Source organism: Notolepis coatsorum (genome assembly GCF_963971535.1).
Source record: "Notolepis coatsorum genome assembly, chromosome: 20".
NCBI lineage: Eukaryota > Metazoa > Chordata > Actinopteri > Aulopiformes > Paralepididae > Notolepis > Notolepis coatsorum.
Window position 1 is genome coordinate 70,315,512 of NC_140184.1, and position 23,669 is coordinate 70,339,180.

At 40.5% G+C, this 23,669-nt stretch overlaps 1 protein-coding gene across 1 annotated transcript in view; it reads right to left on the bottom strand.

Annotated features, from left to right (window-relative positions):
• The window catches only part of ap1g1 (adaptor related protein complex 1 subunit gamma 1), a 146,564-nt gene that overhangs the window by 105,616 nt on the left and 17,279 nt on the right, over nt 1-23,669 (bottom strand). Inside the window, exon 2 of the mRNA XM_084337690.1 lies at nt 2,040-2,243. Within this exon, the coding sequence (XP_084193816.1) occupies nt 2,040-2,240 (201 nt within the window). The 5' untranslated portion in view covers nt 2,241-2,243. The remainder of the gene's footprint in view (nt 1-2,039; nt 2,244-23,669) is intronic.

A 23,669-nucleotide genomic window follows, 5' to 3' on the forward strand; every position in this document is an offset into this window, starting at 1 on the left:
ATATTCAGCGTGCCCTCAGCTCGAATACGCATCGACTCAGTGTTATAAGACATTGATATCAGGAGCTATCTGAACTATTTAGTTTAATGGGACGTTTCGTTTTGAACAGTTAGGGTTGGGTACCGTTCACATTTGAACCAGTACCTGGGGATCGATAATGGTATACGACGACAGGGCTTGAGACTAACACCGTCCCGTCGTCCCGGGGGAAATAAAATATGTATTTGGGATGAAGAAAAATCCTCCACGGGGCCGGGACACAGTCGGGACGAAGAGGATTTATTTTCCCCCACTTGGAAAATGTCAACTGCGCCGACTGTCAGTGCGCATATCACTGTCAAACGGTGCGTGTCTTCCGAGTGCTCGCTTTAGTTGACAGTGGCACGAGACCACTGCACGAGACCCGCGGAAATATCAGAATGTTTAATAGAATGTTTAATAAAAGTTCTCGTGGTTCTAGCCATCCTCTCAGTCAAGGGAGCACTCTCAAACATGCTGCACTATTTGAAGTGTATAACGTTAAACAGAGCAGAAGAAGATGGAATAACAGACACAGACTGACCAACAGGGAACTGCAGCCAACCCTAGTACAAAGGCAGGTCTGCGGTGGTGGCTACTGCCACTGCTGGCTCAATGTTCTCGACGGTCACATTTTCATTCGACGGCTCACTAGGAGGTGGAACGCGTCGAAAATATGAAGCAATACTAACTTTACTTTTCTTCATAGGCATAGCTAAATCAGACAGTCAGCCAGTCTATCAGAGTGCTCAATCGATTTTCCCCACTCTCATACCCGAGTGCTCAGCTCGCGTGAGTGGCGTCATCACACGGCTTGGATAATTTAGGAGTGAAATGCGAATGCAAGGCTTGAAATCCCTACTCGCAAGCCCGCCCCGAAATATTATTTACCAATCGCAACGGCCAATTAAAGGGGCAATTTGCAACGAGCTCGTCGCACTGTACAGCCCTGCATAGCCATAATGTAAAACATAGATTAGGCGATATTAACGTTAACATTGAAGTGGATGGTGGGCATTCAAGCACTAAATGTGCGCCCCCTGCTGGGCACTGAAAGTGTTAAGCATCCCGGTCACCGGCGCTTTTGTCGAGAGACTGTATACACTTTTCCCCCTCTCCTACGTGTCCCGCATTGTGTGTGTGTGTGTGTGTGTGTCACAACAACAATCGCTCTCCGTGGTGCTGAAACATTAACCACGTAGTAGGCGATGTGTGCGTGTGACTGTCTGTGCACTGCAATTGTGCGTCAGGTCAGATACACAGAAAATATTAAATAGTGGATTTCAACCATTTAAAAAAAAAAAACATGTTTTAGACTGCTTACACTAAAATGGTAACTCAAAAAATAAAAGTTTTGTATTGAATTTTAGTAAATCTTTTGGCGTTGCTTGCAGTTACAACTCCCAGCCAACAGGGAGTGCTGCAGCACCCCCCCCTTCCCACGTCACTGTACATGGACACACAAGGAAGTGTCTTGCAAGAACTGAGGTTCATGCCATCTCACCCAGAACCCCTCCCTGCTGAACAGGCACCCCGACTGACCAGTAGAAGTCACTGTTGCAACGACCAGGACTCATACCCTACCCTACCGGCTTCCCACCCATGAACACTGCCAACTGTGAACCTGGGTCTCTGCGGTGGTAGACGAATGCTTAGACCTCTACACTACCCAGCTGTCCCTGTTCTCCCCGTGTTTGTGTGAGTTTCCTCCGGGTACTCTGGTTTCCTCCAACACCATAAAAAGACATGCATGATAGGTATATCCTGCCATTGCCCTTGACCGAGGTACTGGCATTACAACCGGAGTCGGTCCCCGGGTGCCGCTCTGTGTGGCTGCCCACTGCTCCTAAATAGTTAGGATGGGTCAAACACAGGACAAATTTCCCCAGTGGGATTAATTAAAGTTTACATTGTGTGTGTAAATAAAAAGTGTTATCCATTGAAAACCCATCTGTCTCCACGTCTAGTAAGAACCCTGGGAGTAGCACTGCCATTGCTGGAAGCAGTTAAAACAAACATACCTGTCCAAAGTGTGCTGGGTAGCCCAGCATGTGCATATAGAGCAGCTTGGCCACATTTCTACAGCGGTATGTGTTATCTTCCTCTCTGAAGGACGACCGGATGGCAGCACACTCTTTCTGGATCATCTCTCGCTCCTCTGCCTGTGTCCGGGCCGTCCGGATGGTCCGGATCAGCTCCCGCAGTCTGATCGGAGCTGGCATCCTCTGGAAAACATGGCAGAAAATAAGTTGTTTGGCACCCGTGACCCAGGCAGTGGCTCAGACCGGTCCGCCAACAGCGAAACAGCTGCACGTTTGAACAAAACAATTTCACCACTAAGTCACACAATCCAAAATGTGTCTGAAATTAACAAACGATAAGTATCTCGACAAGAGCATAAATCAAACACTTGATGATAAGCTGAACTGCAAAAGAGCAATGCCAGGGAAAGCCCCGTCAGCAGCAACACAGTTTCACTATCTGATAGATATTAGGACAAGGAAGTTTGAAAATATGCTGAGTTTGAATCCAAACAACTGGCCTTTTCAGGGTAGCCTAAATAATAGGGGTGGGAATCACCAGAGGCCTCATGATACAATACTATCACGATACTTGAGTCACAATACGATAGTATTGCGATACTAAATATATTGCGATATGCTGAGTATTGCGATATTAATATTGCGATATATTGCGATTTATTACCTTTTTTCAACTGCAAAGTAAAACTTTGTCAACATGTTTTATCTAATAAAATAAAGTTCAGTCTGTTCATCTCACTTCAATCATTTTTATTGCAGAACATGGTATTTTCTCAAGCAGACAGATGTAAACACTGTAATCTGTGTTGCATGTACCGGTACCTGACAAACTGAACTGTTTGTATTAGTCATATTCCAACTTAATTGAATGCACAGTGTGTGGACTACTGTACTATTACAGGTATTGAAATGAACAATGCAACTTCCTATACAAAAAAATAATTATTATTTTTTAATAAATAATTAAATATCGATACTTGGCGTCCCTGTATCGATACAGTATCGCCACGCAAAGTATCGCGATACTACTACGTATAGATTTTTTCCCTCACCCCTACTAAATAAAAAGACTGAAAGTTTCAGAGTTTAAGGGGAATTACAGGTGGTGACATTCCATTCCCTTACACAGAAGCGTCTGAGGAAAGGCTTCAGTGGAAGATTAAATATTAATAAGCGGCATATGCAACGCGTAGAGGTGAGGTTACATTCTTCTTGTGTTTACGTGGAATCAGTTCAATTAATAGTCCACTACGGTGCAGACAGCTTGGTTTAGTGGGGCCCGTACTAACAAAGAGGCAGGTGTTAAGTCATCGCTATGGTGACACCTACAGGAATGGAGTGTGTGATTAATGTGAAGCCCTGGTTTTACTACAATAGCAGCAGTGATGTAAAATCATACCTTCTTGATATTAGGATATTTTCTTATTATTCTTATTATCTTTTTTATTGAGTTTTTTTTTAATAATTTTTTATGATAACTATGGTCACATTACATTTCAGTATCAGTAATTAAGGCATAACACACTGAGGTTGGTGGCTAGTCAGAGGTCCATGAGGGGTTCCCAAGTTCTAAGAAAGACATCCTCCTTGTTCTTCAAAGTATATACTGTTCCAGTTGCAAAGTGTCATGGAGAATCTTTAAGAGGTCAATTGTTGGAGGTCTTTGTTTGTTCCAGTTGAGCAGGATATGATATTATCCCAATTCTCTTCACAGATACGGGATCTAATGTCTCGTCTAATTCAGTACCAAAGAGATAAACGTATAGGTGTAAAGTCAAACGGAATTTCCAAGACTTTAGTAGTAAAGTCATAAACCTCTTTCCAAAAACGTTTTCGTTTTCTGCATTCCAAAAAACATGGATAATTGACCCTATCCAAGTCTTACAATGATGGCATCTGGGAGATGATTTAGGGTGAATCTTAAAAAAATTGTTTGTATAGCTATTTTTTAAGGATACAAATGTAAATAATTCTTAGTTATATAAAAAAGAAAATGTAATCTGTTTTAGAGTCTTAATTTTTTTAGAATATAGGACAGGCATGTATTATAAGCATTATGCTTCAGCCTGTACCTTTTCAGTCACTGCCAAATCAAAGACCGTTGAATGATGCATATTGTATTGTGTGTGATGACTGAATAAAAAACGACTACTTAAACGGACCTGGGTAAGATACATTCTGTCTTTCTGTGCATGAACTTACAATTATGTTATGTTATCCTATTACAGATAGCAGTGGAGGCTGCTGACCAAATTTTTAGGTGAAGCACAAATTATTATATTATATTATATATTAAATAATATTTTTAAAACATCCCCCACTGTGTGTCAGTGGACACAGATGAAAACATATTAACATTAGGTGACAGCGGACTTGACCAGATGAAAACATATTAGGTGACAGCGCACCTGACCAGATGAAATCATATTAGGTGACAGCGCACCTGACCAGATCAAAACATATTAGGTGACAGCGCACCTGATCAGATCAAAACATTTTAGGTGACAGCGCACCTGACCAGATCAAAACATAATTAGGTGAAGGTGACAAGGAAGCCACATACTCATACCCCCCCGACACTCAACTAACCGCCTCGGACAGTCCTTCATACCAGTGGCCATCAGGCTCCACAACAGTGGGCAGCGACTGCTGCCAGACATCGACCTAGAACTAATAGGAACCCAAGTAGGACAATAACACTACCTTATGCATACTGCACCTTATGTGGATACTGTGAATAATGAATAATGTATATTTCAGTTAGTTAGATAGTAAATTATATTGACCTATTTGTTTACACTGCTTGTGTTGTTTTCACTACCTGTACCCCCCCCCCTTCCCCCATGCTGCTATGATGCCTGAATTTCCCCAAGGGGATCAATAAAGGAATATCTTATCTTATCTTAAAAGGAAAGATGAAATTACCTACCTGGGTTCCATCCTATAGAGGCAAATCTTTCCTGTGACAAAATGGGATCCAATGTAATAAAACTAAGTCAACCAACGAACTAGATTCCTGTACCGGATCTCCTCTCTGGTAAACAAGAATACCTTGAAGACTCTAACAGGAGCACTCATTCAAGGGTACTACGACTATGCTTGCACCTCATGGTACCAAAGCACCTCAAAGGCACTAAAAACAAGATTACAAACATCACAAAACAAACTGGTCAGACTACTGCTTGACCTTACTCCTAAAACCCACCTCACCCCTGTCCACTTTGATAACCTAGGATGGCTTAGAGTAGACGACAGAGTACAGCAACTTGCAATGGGCCTGGTCTACAAGATACACTACACCACTAAGATACCCATGTGCATGTCGAAATACTTCCCAAAGGTCAGTGAATACCACGACCACAACACCAGAGGGAGTTCCACAAATCATGTTCAACCCAGATAAAATAATAAAAAAAAAAAAAAAAAAAAAAACGTTTTTTTTAATAAAAGAAAATAGTCATAACTTAGAAATTAGATTGCATAGGTCTATGAATCGATATCGCGATTCTGTTTCGATTAATTGCCCAGCCCTACAGTGTGTACAGTAAGTTAGCTTGGTGATTATCATTGTGATGTAGGCTAAGCTGCCTAGCTACTGTTAGCATACAAGCACTGTAGCCTACTTACGTTTTTTCTGATCCAGATGCATAAATCCACTTCTTCATGTTGCTCAGTTGCTGGTTTATACTTCGGTCCTAATGTTGGTGCAAAGTTTAATTTAGCCTGACTTGTTATAGCTGTACAGCTTACTAACTACTAAACAACAACTTTCTCATAGTCTCAACTTTCACATAGTCAAAATGGGTCCAGCTGCATGTGAGGAGGATAGGTTTAGCTCGGGCCAATCTCAAGTTTCTCAAGTTTCTTTATTATTTGTCATACAGAAGTACAGAATACTTTTATACAAAATGCTTCTTTATGTTACATTTTGTATAAAAGTATTCTGTACTTCTGTATGACAACTAATAAAGAAACTTGAGAAACTTGAGATTGGCCCGAGCTAAACCTATCCTCCTCACATGCAGCTGGACCCATTTTGACTTTGCAATGCAGAAATCTCTGATTGGATTTGCAAGGCTGCCAATCATATTCAACCTCCGTGTATTGGATGTCAAGGGCTGTCAATCAATCAATCCTCCATTCAATGGCAAGAGTTTAACTGCACAGACCGTGCTTAGATGAAGTTAATAGCCTATTTTGATTCGCTGTTATTTATTATTTATTTAACAATGGGTCACACCTGTGAAGTTTTCTTCACGAATAATTACTGCAGGCAATACTGCAGTGCAGGCCTGCTCAGAGCTGTACATTTTGGCCATTTTTGAAGAAAAAAAAAATCACTGGCATTTTTTTACAGAGGAAAACATTTATAATAAAAAAATAATAATAATAATAATTTAAAAAAATATATATATATATAGTTTTTTTTTTTTTTTATATATATATAGGTATATGTAAATTAATAATTATTATGAATTATGAGTGAATTTGTGTTTCACGTGTTGTCATAGAGAAACCTCCACTGACAGATAGACATATACTGTCCCACTGTCAGGGTTTCCCATTAATTACCTAGACTGTACATTAAAAAAATATATATAAAGTTTGCCAATAGGGATGTATCAGTAGTATTGGCAGTGGTAGTAGTCGTAATAGTAATCCACTATATTTTTTTATTTTCTAAAAAATAAACCAGTTCAACACAGGTAACCACTTTTGCTTCATTTCTTTGATGGCTCAAATGTATGCTCTAGTCCAGTGGTTCCCAAACCTCTCCTCGAGGCACCCCAGCCGTTCCATTTATTTGTTAAATTCCACCACCAGCACACCTTGATTCAACTAATAAAGGGCTAGTTAAGTTGAATCAGGTGTGCTGGTGGTGGAATTTAACAAATACATTGAACGGCTGGGGTGCTTCGAGGAGAGGATTGGGAAGCACTAGTCTAGTCGATTTTGTGTTTTGAGCACAAAGTTCATCATAGATCTAGCCTCTTTATTTTGCTCTCAAAGTGCACCAGATTGATGCATTTAACTTTAAAATGTCAAGAAAAAAATCCAGGGAGGTTCACCCCCCATAGTAGGGGTGGACGGTATAAACAGTATACGGTATAAACGGTATGAATTTGCTCTACGGTATGGATTTTGACTATACCGTGTAACCGGTAGGGCAGCTCTAAAATAGCAATGACGTCATGTAACCACAGCGCGACTATTTCAATCGCATTTGCCCCTAAAAATAGATCGAATTAGTCATAGATAATAGATATGTGCAAACTGGAAAAAGTTATTTAGGAGGCTTCGCGCAGTGGGCGCACTGGGCGAGTCTACACGCAATTGTAATTACGATCTTACCTATCGTTTTTCTTATATGAATTATTCTACGTTAATAAAACATACCAGGTGATCAACTACAGTTTGCTGTAAACATTATGATATGTGTGTAGTAGGGATGCCCCGATCGATCGGCCACCGATCGTTATCGGCCGATAATCAGTATAAATATGCGATCGGGGAATTCCGATAATGAGTCATATTCGCCGATCGCGGAAACTGATCAAGTGGATATCTCACTCGCTTGTCTCAGACGCACAGGACCTGCAAACTGCTCCTCCTCCCTAGCCCCGCCCGCCCCCGTGTAGAGTTTGTAAACAAAGAGGTGCGGCTCCTCTGCTCGAGTCTGTAGTGCATTCGACCTGCGCTAACGTTAGCTATCTAGCTATCGTTACTGTTTAAACAAAATTACCCAGTCAACTATTCACGTTTAGTAGGCATTAGTGTTGTCAAAAATATCGAAGTATCGATACATATCGATACTGAATATTTAAAAAGGCTTCGATACTCATTTCCCGAAGTACCGATACTTTCTGCAGTATCGGTACCACCAGCTGGCGAGTGTTCTACCGCAAGTTGTTGACGCGCTGTTCAGAGCGCTCAGCGTGCTTGCCCCCCCGGCTCCTCCGAGTCCAGCCCTCCCCCTCACAGAGTCACAGAGAGCCGTCTTCTTCAGTTAGTAAACAAACATTTTATCTGAAGATGGTAAATGCAGAGCCTCCGCAACTTGTGCTTGTGGATAAAGAAAGCAGCAGAAGTGCTGTTTGGAGGTACTTCGGGTTTCAAGTAAACAACGAAGGACAAGCTACAAATGCCCCAATGCTATTTGCAAGCGGTTATAGCAGTGCCAGCGCCGATCTCCATAAAGAAATGAAAGAGGTTCGTGACAGCTGCTCTTTCAACGTCACTGTGACTGAAGCATTAAACCATTAACTCTAGTTTAATACATGATACGTTGTCTACTGATGCAGGCCTGTACGCTGCGACGAGATCGTCGCAAATTGCCCCCTAATTTGGCCGGTGCGAATGAAAAATTATATCTACTCGCAAGCTTGCGAATAGTGATTTCACCCCTTCATTCGCATTTCACTACACTAACATTAGCCTACAACCAGGGCTGTACAGGCGACATAATGTTGCGGTTGTAATTTCATTAGACAGACCAGCGCGGACATTTAATAACATGCAATTTAATTGACACGAGCAATGGGCTAACGTTAGCTGGTGGTCCCGAGTGAAGCAGGGACGGCGGAGCTTTAGGCTAACGTTAGCTGGTGGTCCCGAGTGAAGCAGGGACGGTGGAAAAGTGAGGAAAGGGGGTGGGTTATATTGACAAGTGACAACGCTTGACAACAGAAGTTTAAACATAACTTCATATTTATTAGTTATTCGTTTCTGTATATCATCCACTTTCCATCTCCGTGTTTGACTCTTCCTGTTTACATTCGAGTGTGACGTCATCACCTACGGCAGCTTAGACGATCAAAACGCGAACCTAGAACAAAACCCGGGGGGGGGGGGGGGGGGCTGGCTCTCTTGTGCGTTCTCGCCCCCTCTCTCTCTCTCGCTCTCTCTCTACATTCAATGATTTAAAGTAGCCAAACGTTACAGACAGTATAAATACTAACTGGATAGTTGATGATAAACATTTAATTTCATTATCTGAAATATTCTAAAATCATTAAGTCTGCTATAAGCCATTATCCCTTTGTGTGTAATTATTATTTTCTCACAGTAGTATATATATATATATATATATATGTGTGTGTGTGTGTGTGTGTGTGTGTTTGGCTAAAGTGGATAGAAAACACAGTACTGTGCAAAAAAAGGGCACCCAAGAGTTTTTATATAAATAGTCTTAGATGTAAATAATTTTTTTTATTAGTGTGTCAGTAGACTACTCTTAGTACATTTTCATTAAATTATTTTTTAAAGCATCTTCATGGTTTAATAATGCAAACATATGTTGCAGGGACTTATTATAATCATCATATTGGCGTGACTGTATGCATCAAAGGGTTAAATCAAGCATTTTAAGTGCTTTAGGAAATGTCAAAATATTGCGATATATATTGTGTATCGTGATTAGGGGTGGGAATCACCAATTTCATCATGATACGATACGATATCGATTCTTTGGACAACGATACGATATTTGCCGATATCACAAAGTCTCTCACGATACAATACGATTAGATTAGATTCAGGTGCCTGCAATCGATATGAGATGATATCATATGCCCATTTAACACAATCAGTAACATTTAGATCAACTAAAAAAAGGTAACGAAAATATCATTTGACATTTGTATTTTTGAGCTCTTCCAGACATTTAAAGGAAAATCAATCTATTGTTTTTAATACAAATAGACATCCTGTTCACTGTAAAGTGCCACGTTTTGATATATTGAGCTTTAAACTTTAAGCTCCATTTTTTGGAACTCAAAACTCAACCTAAAACCCCTCCCTACCTCCCTCTCCCAAACCGTTCCTACAACAATTTGTTGATGTTGCATGATCATGTATAGGCCTACATTTATTATGTATTATATTGTTTATGTTTAAATAACATTTAAACATCAAACTCCTCTGACCTCATCTGGTCTTTCCAAAGACGCGCGCACACACACACACAGAAAGGGAGAATGCTATGCTGTAACGTCTACACACACGGTGCTACTGCTGTTGTTCTTGGGCGGATATGAGACTCGCTACAGGATTTTCAAAATAAGAGTATCGATATGAATCGATCTTATTACATTGCATCGATCCGATTCGATTGTTGATAATTACATCGATGTATCGATCTGGATCGATGTATCGTCCCACCCCTAATCGTGATATGGCCAAAAAATATCGCAATATCATTTAGAGGCCATATCGGCCAGCCCTACTATAATGGTAAAATAGTTATTTAAAAATTTGCCCCTAAAAAATATTCTTTGCCCCTAAATTTCTCATTTAGGGGCAAGTGTGCCCCTAGTGAAAAAGCTTAGCGTACAGCCCTGTGATGGCGCATAATATCAACAGCTGCTTCGTTGTAACGTTACAGCTACCAGCTAAAGTTAGCTCCCTTAGCTTAGCTGGCCACAGTTATAAATACTGCATGGAAACGGAGTAACGTTAACGTGTAAACGTTATGTCGAGGTCATACAATACTACAGTCGACATAAGGTTAACGTTACCCCGTTTCCACCAAGTGTTTAAATAGCAGCAATCTTGTTGAAAATGTAACATTACTAAAATGCTCCGAGCATAGCCTCTCTGTCTCTCTCCGTCTCTCTCCATCTACTGCTACCTCTCTCTCTCTCTCTCTCTCGCTCTCTCTCTCTCTACCGCTACCTCTCTCTCTCTCTCGCTCTCTCTCTCTCTCTCTCTCTCTCTCTCTCTCTCTCTCTCTCTCTCTCTACCGCTACCTCTCTCTCTCTCGCTCTCTCTCTCTCTCTATCTACCGCTACCTCTCTCTCTCTCTCTCTCTCTATCTACCGATACATCTCTCTCTCTCTCGCTTGCTCTCGTTATCTTTAAATAAAAACTGTTACTAACTGTTCAGTTTGTGAGGTACATGCAACACAGATTACAGTGTTTACATCTGTCTGCTTGAGAAAATACCATGTTCTGCATTTGCAATAAAAATTATTGAAGTGAGATGAACAGTTATTTTTAAATGTGTGATCTAAAGATAAACAAAGGGTTTTAAAAGTGTTATATTTATCTTCTCTTATAGTACCAGACTCGAAGCTGAGGAGAATCAACCAGCAACAAAAGCTAAATTTGTTAAAAAAAATAAAAATAAAAATAAAAAAAATATATATATATATTTTTTTTTTGGTATCGAAATGGTATCGAAGTATCGATACTTTTCAAGGTATCGTATCGAAGTCGAAATTCCAGTATCGTGACAACACTAGTAGGCATTGTCTAACGGTATTTAGCCGGCTAGCTACCGATAGCTCCTGATATCAACAAATGATCCAGAAAATCTAGTAGTCCATGTTCATACCTCCGGTAGCTTGCGTTAGCTGACGTTAGTTTACTGTTCAAAACGAAATGTCCCATTGAACTAAAGTTGTCTTAACGTCATCTAGCCGGCTAGCAGTAGCTACAGATAGCTCTTGATATCAATGTCTTATAACATTGATTTAATGCGTATTCGAGCTGAGGGCTTGCTGAATGTGAAATGACCAAAGCATAACGTTACCAATAGGGTCCAGCTGCAGCGCCGGAGAATCCTTTTTGGAGCTGGGCTACTAGAGTACACACAGACAGTGGAGCTGTTTGCAGATAGCGAGCATTTTGACTTGTTGCGTGGTGGCGATGTCTCGCAGATAATACAAGTACAAGTCTAATTATATAATATATATATTTTATTAAAAAAAAAAAAAACTTTATATAAAATAATTTTTAATTTCTTTTTAATCAAAAACGATCGGTATCGGATCGGTATCGGCCGATATGGCTCACGACGATCGGTGATCGGTATCGGTGGCAAAAAACGTGATAGGGGCATCCCTAGTGTGTAGTGTTATGATAACGACGGGAGGACGGCTGCAGCAGTGGATTTGCGAAATAGCATGCAGCTGCAGAGCCGCAGAGCCAGTGGCTCTTTTAGGTCTGGTCACAGGCCCGCTCAACAGCGCCCCCCCACCCAACGGCTGAACGACCTGAAAGAGCCACTGGCTCTGTGGCTCTGCAGCTACATATGCTTCTAGCAAAATCCAGCCCCGCTGTTTGCAATGGGAGCAGCACGGAGTCTCGACTCGGGACTTATTTTATTTGGAATATAATGACTTTATACGCAAAAGTAGCCTAGTTTTAAGTTAAAATATTATAAATCTACATGCCTTGAGGATGTCATTCTTTATATAGCCTGCCTATCAGGCAAAAAAATTATTCTAACGGAAACACTGATACCGTGATATATACCGTTACCGTCTATGCTTCAAATTATACCGTGATATAAATTTTAGACCATACCGTCCACCCCTACCCCATAGTCTCTGAAAATCCTGTGGGAAACACTGCACTGTTGATCGTTAAAATCACAATTCAGGAAGATTTTTCTTTAAATCCCAGCCCCACATCATGCTCACACAAGACGAAACAAGCTGCACGGCTCCCCACCTCACACGGCCTTTTTATCTGCTAGCAATGCATGCAGCACATAATTAAGCTGCTACAGCAAGAGGAACTACAGTAATTACTTGCGGAACAAAGCCATTTCCAAGCTACCCGACAGCTGAAGTGGATGGTGTACAGAGGGAACAAGAACGCACTTATTAAAATGGACAGAGCAGAGACCCTCTTAGTGGAGAATTTACTGACTCTGGTCATGCAATAAAGGGGGAATCTTACAAGGCACCGCACCCACTTAGTGAGTGGTGGTGTTGGCAGCACGAACAGCTGTTATATACAACGCTGCTGCCAATACCATATGAATTTACTTTGTACCTTAAAGGGGAACTATTTTACTATTTCTTTCACTATTTGGGCACTTTTACACAATTCCTGTGAGTTTATGGAACACCTCTGTAATTATATTATCATGATGCAGCAGTTAAGGTGTTGATACCATTCAGCACCACATCTGTGTGAAGCTGGCTTTTCATCCATGACAGCTCTGAAAACAAAATGTAGGGCCAAGTTGAGCCTTGAGGATGACATGCGTCCTTGTCAAAGATCTCCCCACGTATTGACCGTATTATTAGCCAGCAGCAGCAGACCTCGCATTGAGCTAGAAATGTCCACCGAGTGAACGAGTGCTTATTTTCTGTATTTATTAATATTTTTTGAGAAATGGTAACTTGGTGATCCTTTTCTGTATTTAAAAAAAATACATGCTTTTCTGTTTTTGCGAAATGGTCAAACTTATCCAAATATGCAATTTTTATGGAGAACAGTGCAGCTGCAACAGATAGCACTTTAGTGATCCTTTTCTGTATTTAAAAAAAATACATGATTTTCAGTTTTTGAGAAATGGTCACACTTATCCAAATAATGCTATTTTTATGGAAAAGTGTGCAGCTGCAACAGATAGCACTTTAGTGATAATTTTCTGTAATTTTATTTAAATAAATATGCCATTTGATTTACTACTACAAGCAGTGTAATGTCAACAGTACTAAGCCATTTAGACCTGAAACACCTGTTAATAATGCATTATATAGCCTGCATAAGTGCATATAGACACAAATGTGTTTCGCGGTTTCTTAAATAAACATTATTTTGAAAGCAAGCACTTTTGTCATCATTGTAGCAAAAAAGACAGGACCGGAAAAGTCTTTATCGTATGTAGGGGTGCCCTGGAATATTTTATTGAACACAGGGGTGCCTTGGCAGCAGAAAGGTTGAGAACCCCTGCCCTAATAGGCAAAACAAATATTTGAATAGATATCACTATGAAACTTTCCCAGTTTGTTATGTACATATAAACTAAGAAAAAATATATTGCAAGTTCTGAATTTTATGTTTATATATGCAAATGAGGCAGTTCCCCATTCAATATGTGCACATGTATGGACGCAATCATGCAAAATTAAGCAAAATAAGAAACTAAAAGTGTTTTTGACATTTTCTTGTCACTAGTTTGAAAGAAGACATGTAAAAGGGCAACATTATAAAAAAAATCTCAAAATTGCCCCAAAATCAGGAAAATGGTATTTTAGGTGGGTGGTCTCCCCTTAAAAGAGGAGCTGCACGCTTGCCATCTTCGTTGCGAATGAGACGGGTATGTGAGGGGGAGGGGCAATGAGGGCACTGCGAGCAGCGTGTGTGAGCGTGTGTGTGCGTTAAAGGTAAGAACCAGGGATGTGATTGCGCCTTAATACTTTCAGAGTGCCAGCCACGACAATTGTCGTCTTATCAGACCCCCCATTGAGTGCCGACGACGCAAAATGTCGTTGTTTGCTGTATTTTTTTTTATTGGCGATTTGAATTCATATTTCATCAATCGAGCCTCGGGTTAGTGCTGCAGAGTCTCTCTGAGCTCAATTGGGAAGATACCGCCCCCTATCGTCTCTCCCTGTGTAACTGCACCCCATCAGCTCAGATTGATGCAGGGGGAGTGGTTAGTTTGCTCATTTTGTTTTTTGTCAAGGCATCTGAAGAGACCAAGTGATCGCCGGCCCTCAGAACAGCGACGATTATGTATTTACAGTACCAACACTAATCAATAAGCTTGATCGATATTTGGAATGGCGATCAGGAATTGGAATAATCTTTTTGGATAACATCTGATCTCAGGTAAGGAATCTATTTTACGGGGTGGCTAAGTGGCGCAGTGGGCAAGGCGCTCGCCACTAATGCAGGAGACGCTGGGTTCGAGCCCAGCTCTCGGCATTGCTACCAGTTTGGCTGGTCGTTCATACTAATACAATTGGCAGTATTAGGGGGTGGGAAGCTGGTGGGTGGGGATCGGACGTTGTGGACAGTGACTCCTACAGGTCGGTTGGTGCACCTGCGGCTGCGCAGCAGAATCAGGAAGCGACGGGGGCGGCGTGTCCCTCCCACGCAGACCCCCGCCGCTGAGAGATCGTGCTGTGCAGGTGAAAAGATGCGACGGCTGCTTCCTCGAGTACCGGAGGGGACACGTGATGTAAGGCTTCGTCCACATTGCAGCCGGCTTGTGGGAGGCATGGCCAACAGCTTTCGAGACAGGGGAGGGTAGAATTGGACGATACGAAATTGGGATGAGAGAAAAATAGAAAATGGGAGAGAAAAAAAGGAATCTATTTTACCAGTCTTAGGATAATCAGACCTGTTTTCACGGAGATATAAGCGTTTGCCCTATGCTGTGTGTGGCTGTGTGGCTGTGATCGCTGATGAGGAAATAAGAGAAACGATTTTTCAGCCCGCCTCTATAGCGTGCATAAGTACACATATACTATCGATAATCTAGCGTTTATTTGAAAACTATTCATAAATAGGCAGAACAATGACAACGTTTGTGTATTCTAGAATATTCCAGTAAATGCCGTTTATGGGGGAATATTTAAATTTTCCCAAAAAAAATCGAGAGAACGATAGCTTTTCGAAAAGTGCTATAAAAAGGATATGAACCGATTAAAAAACAATCCGTTTCGACAATGTTGACTGCAAACAAGTCATTGATAAGCGACGGGCAGATTAGACACATTTAATTTAAAACATAGATTATGCGTTTTTAACACTATGATCGCCGGGGACGAGTTAAGACGTCATTCCTAGCCATGCTCATTCTGCCGAAGACGCCGTAACTCATCTTTGATGTCAATATTTCAAAAATCTGTCATCGAAATCATATTTCCTTTCCGGAGCCCTGAGACACACTGCAAAGCTCCACTCAACTCTCTAGCGGTTCAAGCGCGCCATCTGGTGGCCGATCGGCAGATCGCCAACCGGAAATGAGCCTTTGAACCGGAAGTGCTCATCCATATGTGGTCCGGGCACTCGCTATCGTTAGAGAGACTCAGTCTTGATCAGGGTTTCCGTTAGAAAAAATTGTTGCCGGCCTCAGTGTCCGGTAGATTTCAATCTACCGGTCAAATGAGAGAAATTCCGGTCAGAGTTTATTGAGCTTAAAAACAATTGATAGGCAAAAGAATGACAACAAAACAAAAGAATGACATCATCAAGGCATGTAGATTTATAATATTTTTACTTAAAACTAGGCTACTTTTGCGTATAAAGTCATTATATTCCAAATAAAATAAGTCCCGAGACTCGTGCTGCTGCCGACTTTAAATCAAATAGGTGTCTGTGGGCAGTCGCCCGACATTAATAAACAACAGTCTGTTATAATCACATTTTTATGAGCTAACAAATTCCGTTATATTGGACATTTGTATTAATTATATCAAGCGAAGAACTGAGAAATTTGGCAGAGAGAGACGGCAACATTATCGTGGGTTTGCGTGACGACTCTCTCTCTCTCCACCTCCCAATGACTTATTTGCGAGAGTATGTCGATGCAGAGCAGCAGATTCAGCTGTTATTGGCTCTTTTCTGGGGACTGCACAGCAGCGCCCCCCCACCCAACATTGAATTGAAAATGGCTGAATTGGAGTACTGCTGGAGTACTGCATTGTGCTGCTGCTGCTCCGGCTCTGCAGCTTCACAAAAGTTCGCACACCCAGCACTAAGCTCTCGCTGACAACGTCGTTGTCATTATTAGAAGCAACGATGAAACAAATGTAATGATTGTTTCGTTCATCGCATAGGCTATTTAATTTTATCCTATTTTAATACAATTCAAATAATCAAATTGTGCTTAGACTCGGGGAATTATTTTCACCGGACATTAAGACCGGAGAGATTAAATATGTCGGACTTGAACAGATTTTGCCGGTCAAATACCGGCTAACGGAAACGCTGGTCTTGATACAGTGAACATCGATCGGTGCAAATAACTCGAAAAAACAACATGATTTGGACGTATATACTATTATACAACCTGGAAATGGATCGGGCATTTCTCCATCCCATAAAAGAAAAAATTCTGTTCCACGCTCATCTGCCAGCGGCGCGAGGAAGCCACGGTAAGATTCAGCGTTATATTCTAACGTGTTCCATATAAACTGCTATGATGAACATATGACCCACTCTGGATGAATCATCAAACGCTGCCCACGGAATTATAAACGATCCCCCGCCCATCCGGTCATCATCAGATGATACGCAGTAACTTCTAGAACCACGTCCAGTTGAAATTTTTTATCTTGCGCCGATTGCTATCAAACTGTATTTCATCATCAATATAATGCATTTGGAGCTATAAATCAAGTTCTGGAGAAAGCTGCAGAAAACGATAGAAACATACTTATACTTTAGACCAGTGGTCACCAACCTTTTTAAGCCCAAGATCACTTTTTTTCTTTTTGGTGAAGGCAAGATCTGCCTATTGAAGCGTTGAGAGAAAAAGACAGCCAAGATTGTACTTTAAACTAAATGACTTTTATTTGCCTGTATTCTAATTACATGCAATGCTTTGGTCCAACATTAAAACGTCAAAGTAGAACTATTATGTACTTTCTCAGTCAGTGCTAAGTGCAGTCATCTTATGCAGCATCACTTTTCACATCAAAACAAAAGTAGAACTGTAATGTGGACTCTCTCATATTATTAACATTGACAAATATATTTACAATTAGCATTTTATAAAGTAGAACTGTAATGTTTACTTTCTCAGTCAGTGCTAAGTGCAGCATTACTTTTCACATCAAAACAAAAGTAGAACTGTAATGTGTACTTTCTCAGTCAGTGCTAAGTGCAGTCAGTGCTAAGTGCAGCATCATTTTCACATCAAAACAAAGGTAGAACTGTATGTGTACTTTCTCAGTCAGTGCTAAGTGCAGTCAGTGCTAAGTGCAGCATCATTTTCACATCAAAACAAAAGTAGAACTATATGTGTACTTTCTCAGTCAGTGCTAAGTGCAGCATCACTTTTCACATCAAAACAAAAGTAGAACTGTAATGTGTACTTTCTCAGTCAGTGCTAAGTGCAGTCAGTGCTAAGCGCAGCATCATTTTCACATCAAAACAAAAGTAGAACTGTATGTGTACTTTCTCAGTCAGTGCTAAGTGCAGCATCACTTTTCACATCAAAACAAAGGTAGAACTGTAATGTGGACTCTCAGGGTAAGATCTAAAAAAGAAAAAAAAAATATTTTTAATTTTCATGGAAAGATCTACAGGGACAGTCTCAAAGATCGACCAGTCGATCAAGATCGACGGGTTGGTGACCACTGCTTTAGACCATATTTTAGTATGAATATGTGAATGAAAAAGTTTAACGTTGCTACACCCTGAACAATACATATAGGACATTGAATGGGCCATAATAATGGCAATTTAGCAATAGAATTAAAAAAGTTATAGCCCTGCAAAGAAGGGGAACTTAGACACTCTTAAACTCCATAGACAAATAGAGCTGGCGAGGGATGGTAAATTATGAATTTAACCCATGGCGATTAAAGTGTTAATGCTAACATTGAAGTGGATGATGGCATTCAACGGGGTAAAAAGGTAAACAAGAAAAAAAACTGAAAATTTTCTAAACTATCTTTTTTTTTATAAACACTCCATTTGGATGAATGAACAAATTTTATTTATATTGAACTGTTCACAGGGAAGAGGAAGGTGGGAGAGGAAAGGGACAATGCTTGCTCTCCCTTGAGTAATGTTGAGTGGCAGACTGCTGCACTGCTAGGGATGGGTATCGTTAGGATTTTATCGATACTACTACTCTTATCGATGCTGCTTAATGGTTCGGTACTTTATCGATACTCTTATCGGTTCTTTTTGATTATTTTTTGCAAGAAAAAAAGACAATTAATTAAGAACAGAATCGACATTGCTTTATTATTTATACAACTTTATAAATAAGTATTATAAATAAATATAATTTATGCAGGGAGGGGTATATTTGCAGTTGAGAGCATTAGTCATCTCCCTACAGCAGGGGTGGCCAACCCGCGGCTCTTTGCCCGTCAATGTGCGGCTCTTCCATCCATAAAAATAAATATATATTTTTTTTTTTACATTTTACATTTTAAATTTTTAAATTTTATGTCACTCACTCCATAAGGACATAGAATACATTTTTTTTTTTTTTTTTTTATGTCGATTTGCATGTTCTTGGTATCTGAATCTAGGGACATATGGATCAGTGTCAGAAATAGTGTGTCTGTTACTAGGCTTGAGTAAATTGTAATGAACCAAAGGAGAATATCAATTCTATTTAAAAAAAATAATTATCTTTGACTGTGAATAACACCATGCTAAAATTTACCAGACCTGAAAAATCTAAGCAAATGAATAAAGGGAAGATGATTAAACAGAAGGTTTTGTAGATACAGTACTGAATTCTGCCATCTTTTTTATAATGTAAATTTCTCCACCATTTTTCATCGTATTGCAACGCCATTTTTTGCAAGACGTTCACAGAAAGGTAGAGAACCTAACTGTGTTCTGTTTTATGGCAATAATGTTCAGGCTTGTGGGAGATAATCCCAAAAAATAAGAGAAATAAAAAAGTAAATCCAGAAGTCAGATGATTGACAGGGGCTGGTGTGAGCTGGGTAGGGTAGTTTTTCAAAATTCGAAAGCCCTGAGTCGCTTCCTTCAAAAGACTACACTCACTTTTGGCTGTGCCACTTCCTCTCGTCAATATGCGCCGGTTTCCGACTCAATGCCCTGAGATTTCTATAATCTTATATTTCACTAATAACAGTTAAAATAATTGGTAAACAAACGTAATGCTGAAAATATACACTTTTACTGTATATCTCGGGCTTAAGAGGTTAACCCTGTGAGGCCCAAATTAAAAAGACATTAGCAACTTCAGAGGCCAGAGGGTGGGACATATAAACACATTTACTATCAAATAGCATTGTGAGGCTGAACAACAGGACCAATTGACTATAGGCCTACATGTGCTTACATTTTTTTTTTTTTTTTTATCTTTCTTCCCCTCCTTTTTCCCGATTTTTCTCCCATCCCACCCTTCCTGGTTGTTGCATACTTTCCCCTACTGTTGGTCCGGGAGACCGGAGACTGTCACATGCTTTCCTCCGACGCATGTGCAGCCTGGGGCAGGCCAACCTGGCCGCGCAGGTTCTCACCGGGGAGAGTGTAGCGTGTGGGAGGCCACACTATCTCTCCTTAGTTCCAACCCTTGCTGAGCAGGCGCCCCGACCGAACTGTAGGGGTCGCTGTCCACAACGCCCAGGACCCACCCTTCAGCTTTCCCACCCCCTGATACAGCCAATTGTATCAGTGTGAGAGGCCAGCCAAGCTGATAGCAACGGCGGGAGCTGGATTCGAACAGGCGAATCCAGTGTCTCCCGGTGTTGGTGACGAATGTAATCTCCGTGCGCCATTTTTTTAAATAAACACTTTTTTTAAATGGCTAAAAGTGATTTTGTAATTTTGCAACCGTGGGTCTCACAGGGTACTTTTAACCCTGTGAGGCCCAAATAAAAAAGACATTAGCAACTTCAGAGGCCAGAGGGTGACGTGAGACCTATAAACACATGAAGGGAGCCGTGACTGAAAAAAAAGGTTGAGAAACGCTGGTATATATGGTGTGGCTCTTTCAGGGCTCGAGACTAAGGATGTCCCGTCGTCCCGGGGACGATCAAATATTGATTTGGGACGAACAGAAATCTTTTTTGGGACGCAACCGGGACGGAGAGGATTTTTTCTTTTTTTTGACAGGAAATGTAAATTAGCCGACTGTCAGTGCGCGCATATATTGCTGTCAAATGGTGAATCTAAACGTTGCATGATTAGCCGAATCCAATGTCTATCTCCGTCTCCCAAGGCAGCAATACGCTAATCCAACATCAAGCTTCTACCCACCACTCCTCAGCCAGTCGCGCTGCAGCACCAAGGTCCTACCCACCTCTCCGCAGCCACTCGCGCTGCAAGCAGCAGCAGCAGCATACCCCAAATGAATTTCGCTCCAAAAAATAAAAACGTGTACTGTTAACAGGTGACTAGGTGAGGGAAATCTCTCTTACCTACTCCTAGACGTTCTCCACTGTACAAAAACACCGCGAAAAGTAAAACAAATAAAAAAACACGCTATACTGTAAACAATAAACATGCTGCGCTATTTGAAGAGGGTGAACAGTAACACAGCAGAAGATGAACAGTCCCAAAGTACTGACCAACAAGCAACTGCATCCACGTCATCCAGCAATACTACCGCAGGCCCAGGGCCTGAGTCTAAGGTGAGGACACATTTAAATCACAGAAGTGTAATGTTAGTCTATTGGAACTGTGTTATCGACGCATTCTAGTTATAGCTGCTTATTATAGCTAACGTTACTGACTAACGTATCAGACTGCCACTGATTAATCCATAGTTCACACTATTTTATTCTTATTGTTAATATTATTATATTGTTATTCCTATTTTAGTCCTATATTGACCTAATGTTTATTTAGAGCCATATGAAATCAGTTTTATTATTTTCCAAATTCCATTTTATTTTTTCCCAAATTCCATTTTTTCCGTTTTAATATTTCAGAATTCTGTATTTTGCCTTTTATGCTCATTTTACCATCAGAAATAGTGTCTAATAAGTGGGAATGAATAAATGTCCACAATTGAATAAGATATAACAGTCCATTTAATGTTTTTAAGTGCTGCAACTCAGAAATACAGTTCAATTTTACACAATATTTTTCAATTAATATTGTGACAAAATAAAAATACATATTTCAAGTGTAAACAATAGATACAGCTAGCTACTACTGACATTATCACAATGACAATGTCAGTAACCTAGCTATATCTATTATATTGTGATGAAATATAGTAATGCATAATTTAGGCACCTTTAGTTTAGTTTATTTCGTTTATAAAGGACAGTGTATAATGGCAATTGTTTGCATTAAACAAATGGATGGGTGCACTAGATTTAGCAAGAAGCTATCATTTCCATATAATAGTCCTATGTACTGTAACGTATTTAAGTTTATTTAGATTATAAAGGGCAGTGTATAATGACAATCGTTTGCATTAAACAAATAGATTTAGCTAGAAGCTAAACGTCCTAACGTTATAGCTATTTAATCACAATAGTGTCGCAAGTGTTTTTGCGAGTCCAGTCCACGGAACGTTGACAGAATTAGCAAAACACCTTATCACCGGAGGCATAAAAGTCATTAGGATACTCTTCTGCTCTGAATTGAGGGCTTATTGTGGAATTGTTTAGCTTCTTGACGATGTTAACACTGAAGCTGTGAAGCAGCCAGACGCTTGAGCACCGCGGCTGTGTTGTGTGTAACACGCTGTAGAGTCCCCGCCTCCCCGGTCGCGTGTGCACCAAACGTGCACCAAACGTTCCACCCAAAAACGAAATTTCAGTCCAGATTAGGCCAAATTCTGCAATATTCCACGTTTTGCAGTTGATTCCATTTTTATTGGTTAATTCCGCGATTCCGTCCGCGATTCCGTGAACGCGGATTTCATATGGCTCTATGTTTATTGTTGTTCAATGTGAGCGATACATAGTCTGCTCTGTAGTGCCGAATTTCCCTCGGGATTATTAAAGGATTTCTATTCGATTCTATACTAACACGTAATGTTATACCATTGCGAGTTAATTGGCATAACGTTACATTTATCGAAACGAACGCGGAGAAATAGACGACTTCACTTCAGCTACATGATTAATCTATATTATTCAGTGAGGAGGGCCCGCTGGAATTTAGCAGCAGTTATCATATCGACCAGGAGGACAGCGCGATCTAAGGGACATGTTTCATTACTAGTCAAGTGTCATTACTTTAGTTATCAAAGGTGGCATCTCTGGACGCAATGACATTATATAGTTTAAAGCTAAACTACGTTTTTCTTTCTTGTTAGAAGAAGGATAACTTATTCAGTTAGATTTGATTTGATCTTTATTTATCTAACATTTTCAACCATAAACACACATTTGTAATAACAAAAAAAAAAAAAAAAACGAAATAAAAATACAAATACATTTAATCAACATGGCTCCAATTGGTTGACTATAACAGCACCGTGACCAAATATCCCTATACTAGCACCTTGTTAAACACTTTTTTTATATATATATATATATATATATATATATATATATTTATTTTTAATCATAATTATTCTTGTGAAATCTTTCCACCTGGGAGCCTTTTGACTAAATCAATTTATTCTCCCTTTCTCTACAGAAACAAAGCTATGAAGCCAAAAGGAAAAGAAAATTTCTTTTAGAATGGAAACATTCCTATCCATTTATTGAATTTGACCAAACAGCGCAAATAATGTACTGCAGCACATGCAGGAGCTGTCCAGTTGAGGCCATGGGGAACAGCCTGTTCCACGGGGTAACCGGGGAGAAAGTGAGAGTGAGGACCATCAAAGAGCATGCAGCCACCACCGCTCACAAATCATCAGAAGGTGCCCTACAGGCCAGAACTGACCCACAAGGAGGAGCTTTGGTGTCAGCTTTTGACAGAATGGATGCGGCAATCAAAGAGAAGATGGTAAAGCTGTTCAACATCGCCTACTTCATTGCCAAAGAGGAGGCCTCCTTCACCATGTTCCCCAAGCTTGTGGCTCTCCACCAGATGAACGGCCTGGATCTTGGCTCGACATACACCAATGACCAGGCATGCCGCATGTTCATTACGACCATCGGTTCCTGCTTTTTTGAGGAGCTTCAACAATCCCTGAAATCAGCCAGGTTCTTTTCAATAATGTCTGACTCTTCAGTGGACCGATCAGTGAAGGACCAGGAGCTGATCTACTGCACTCACCTCCAGAAT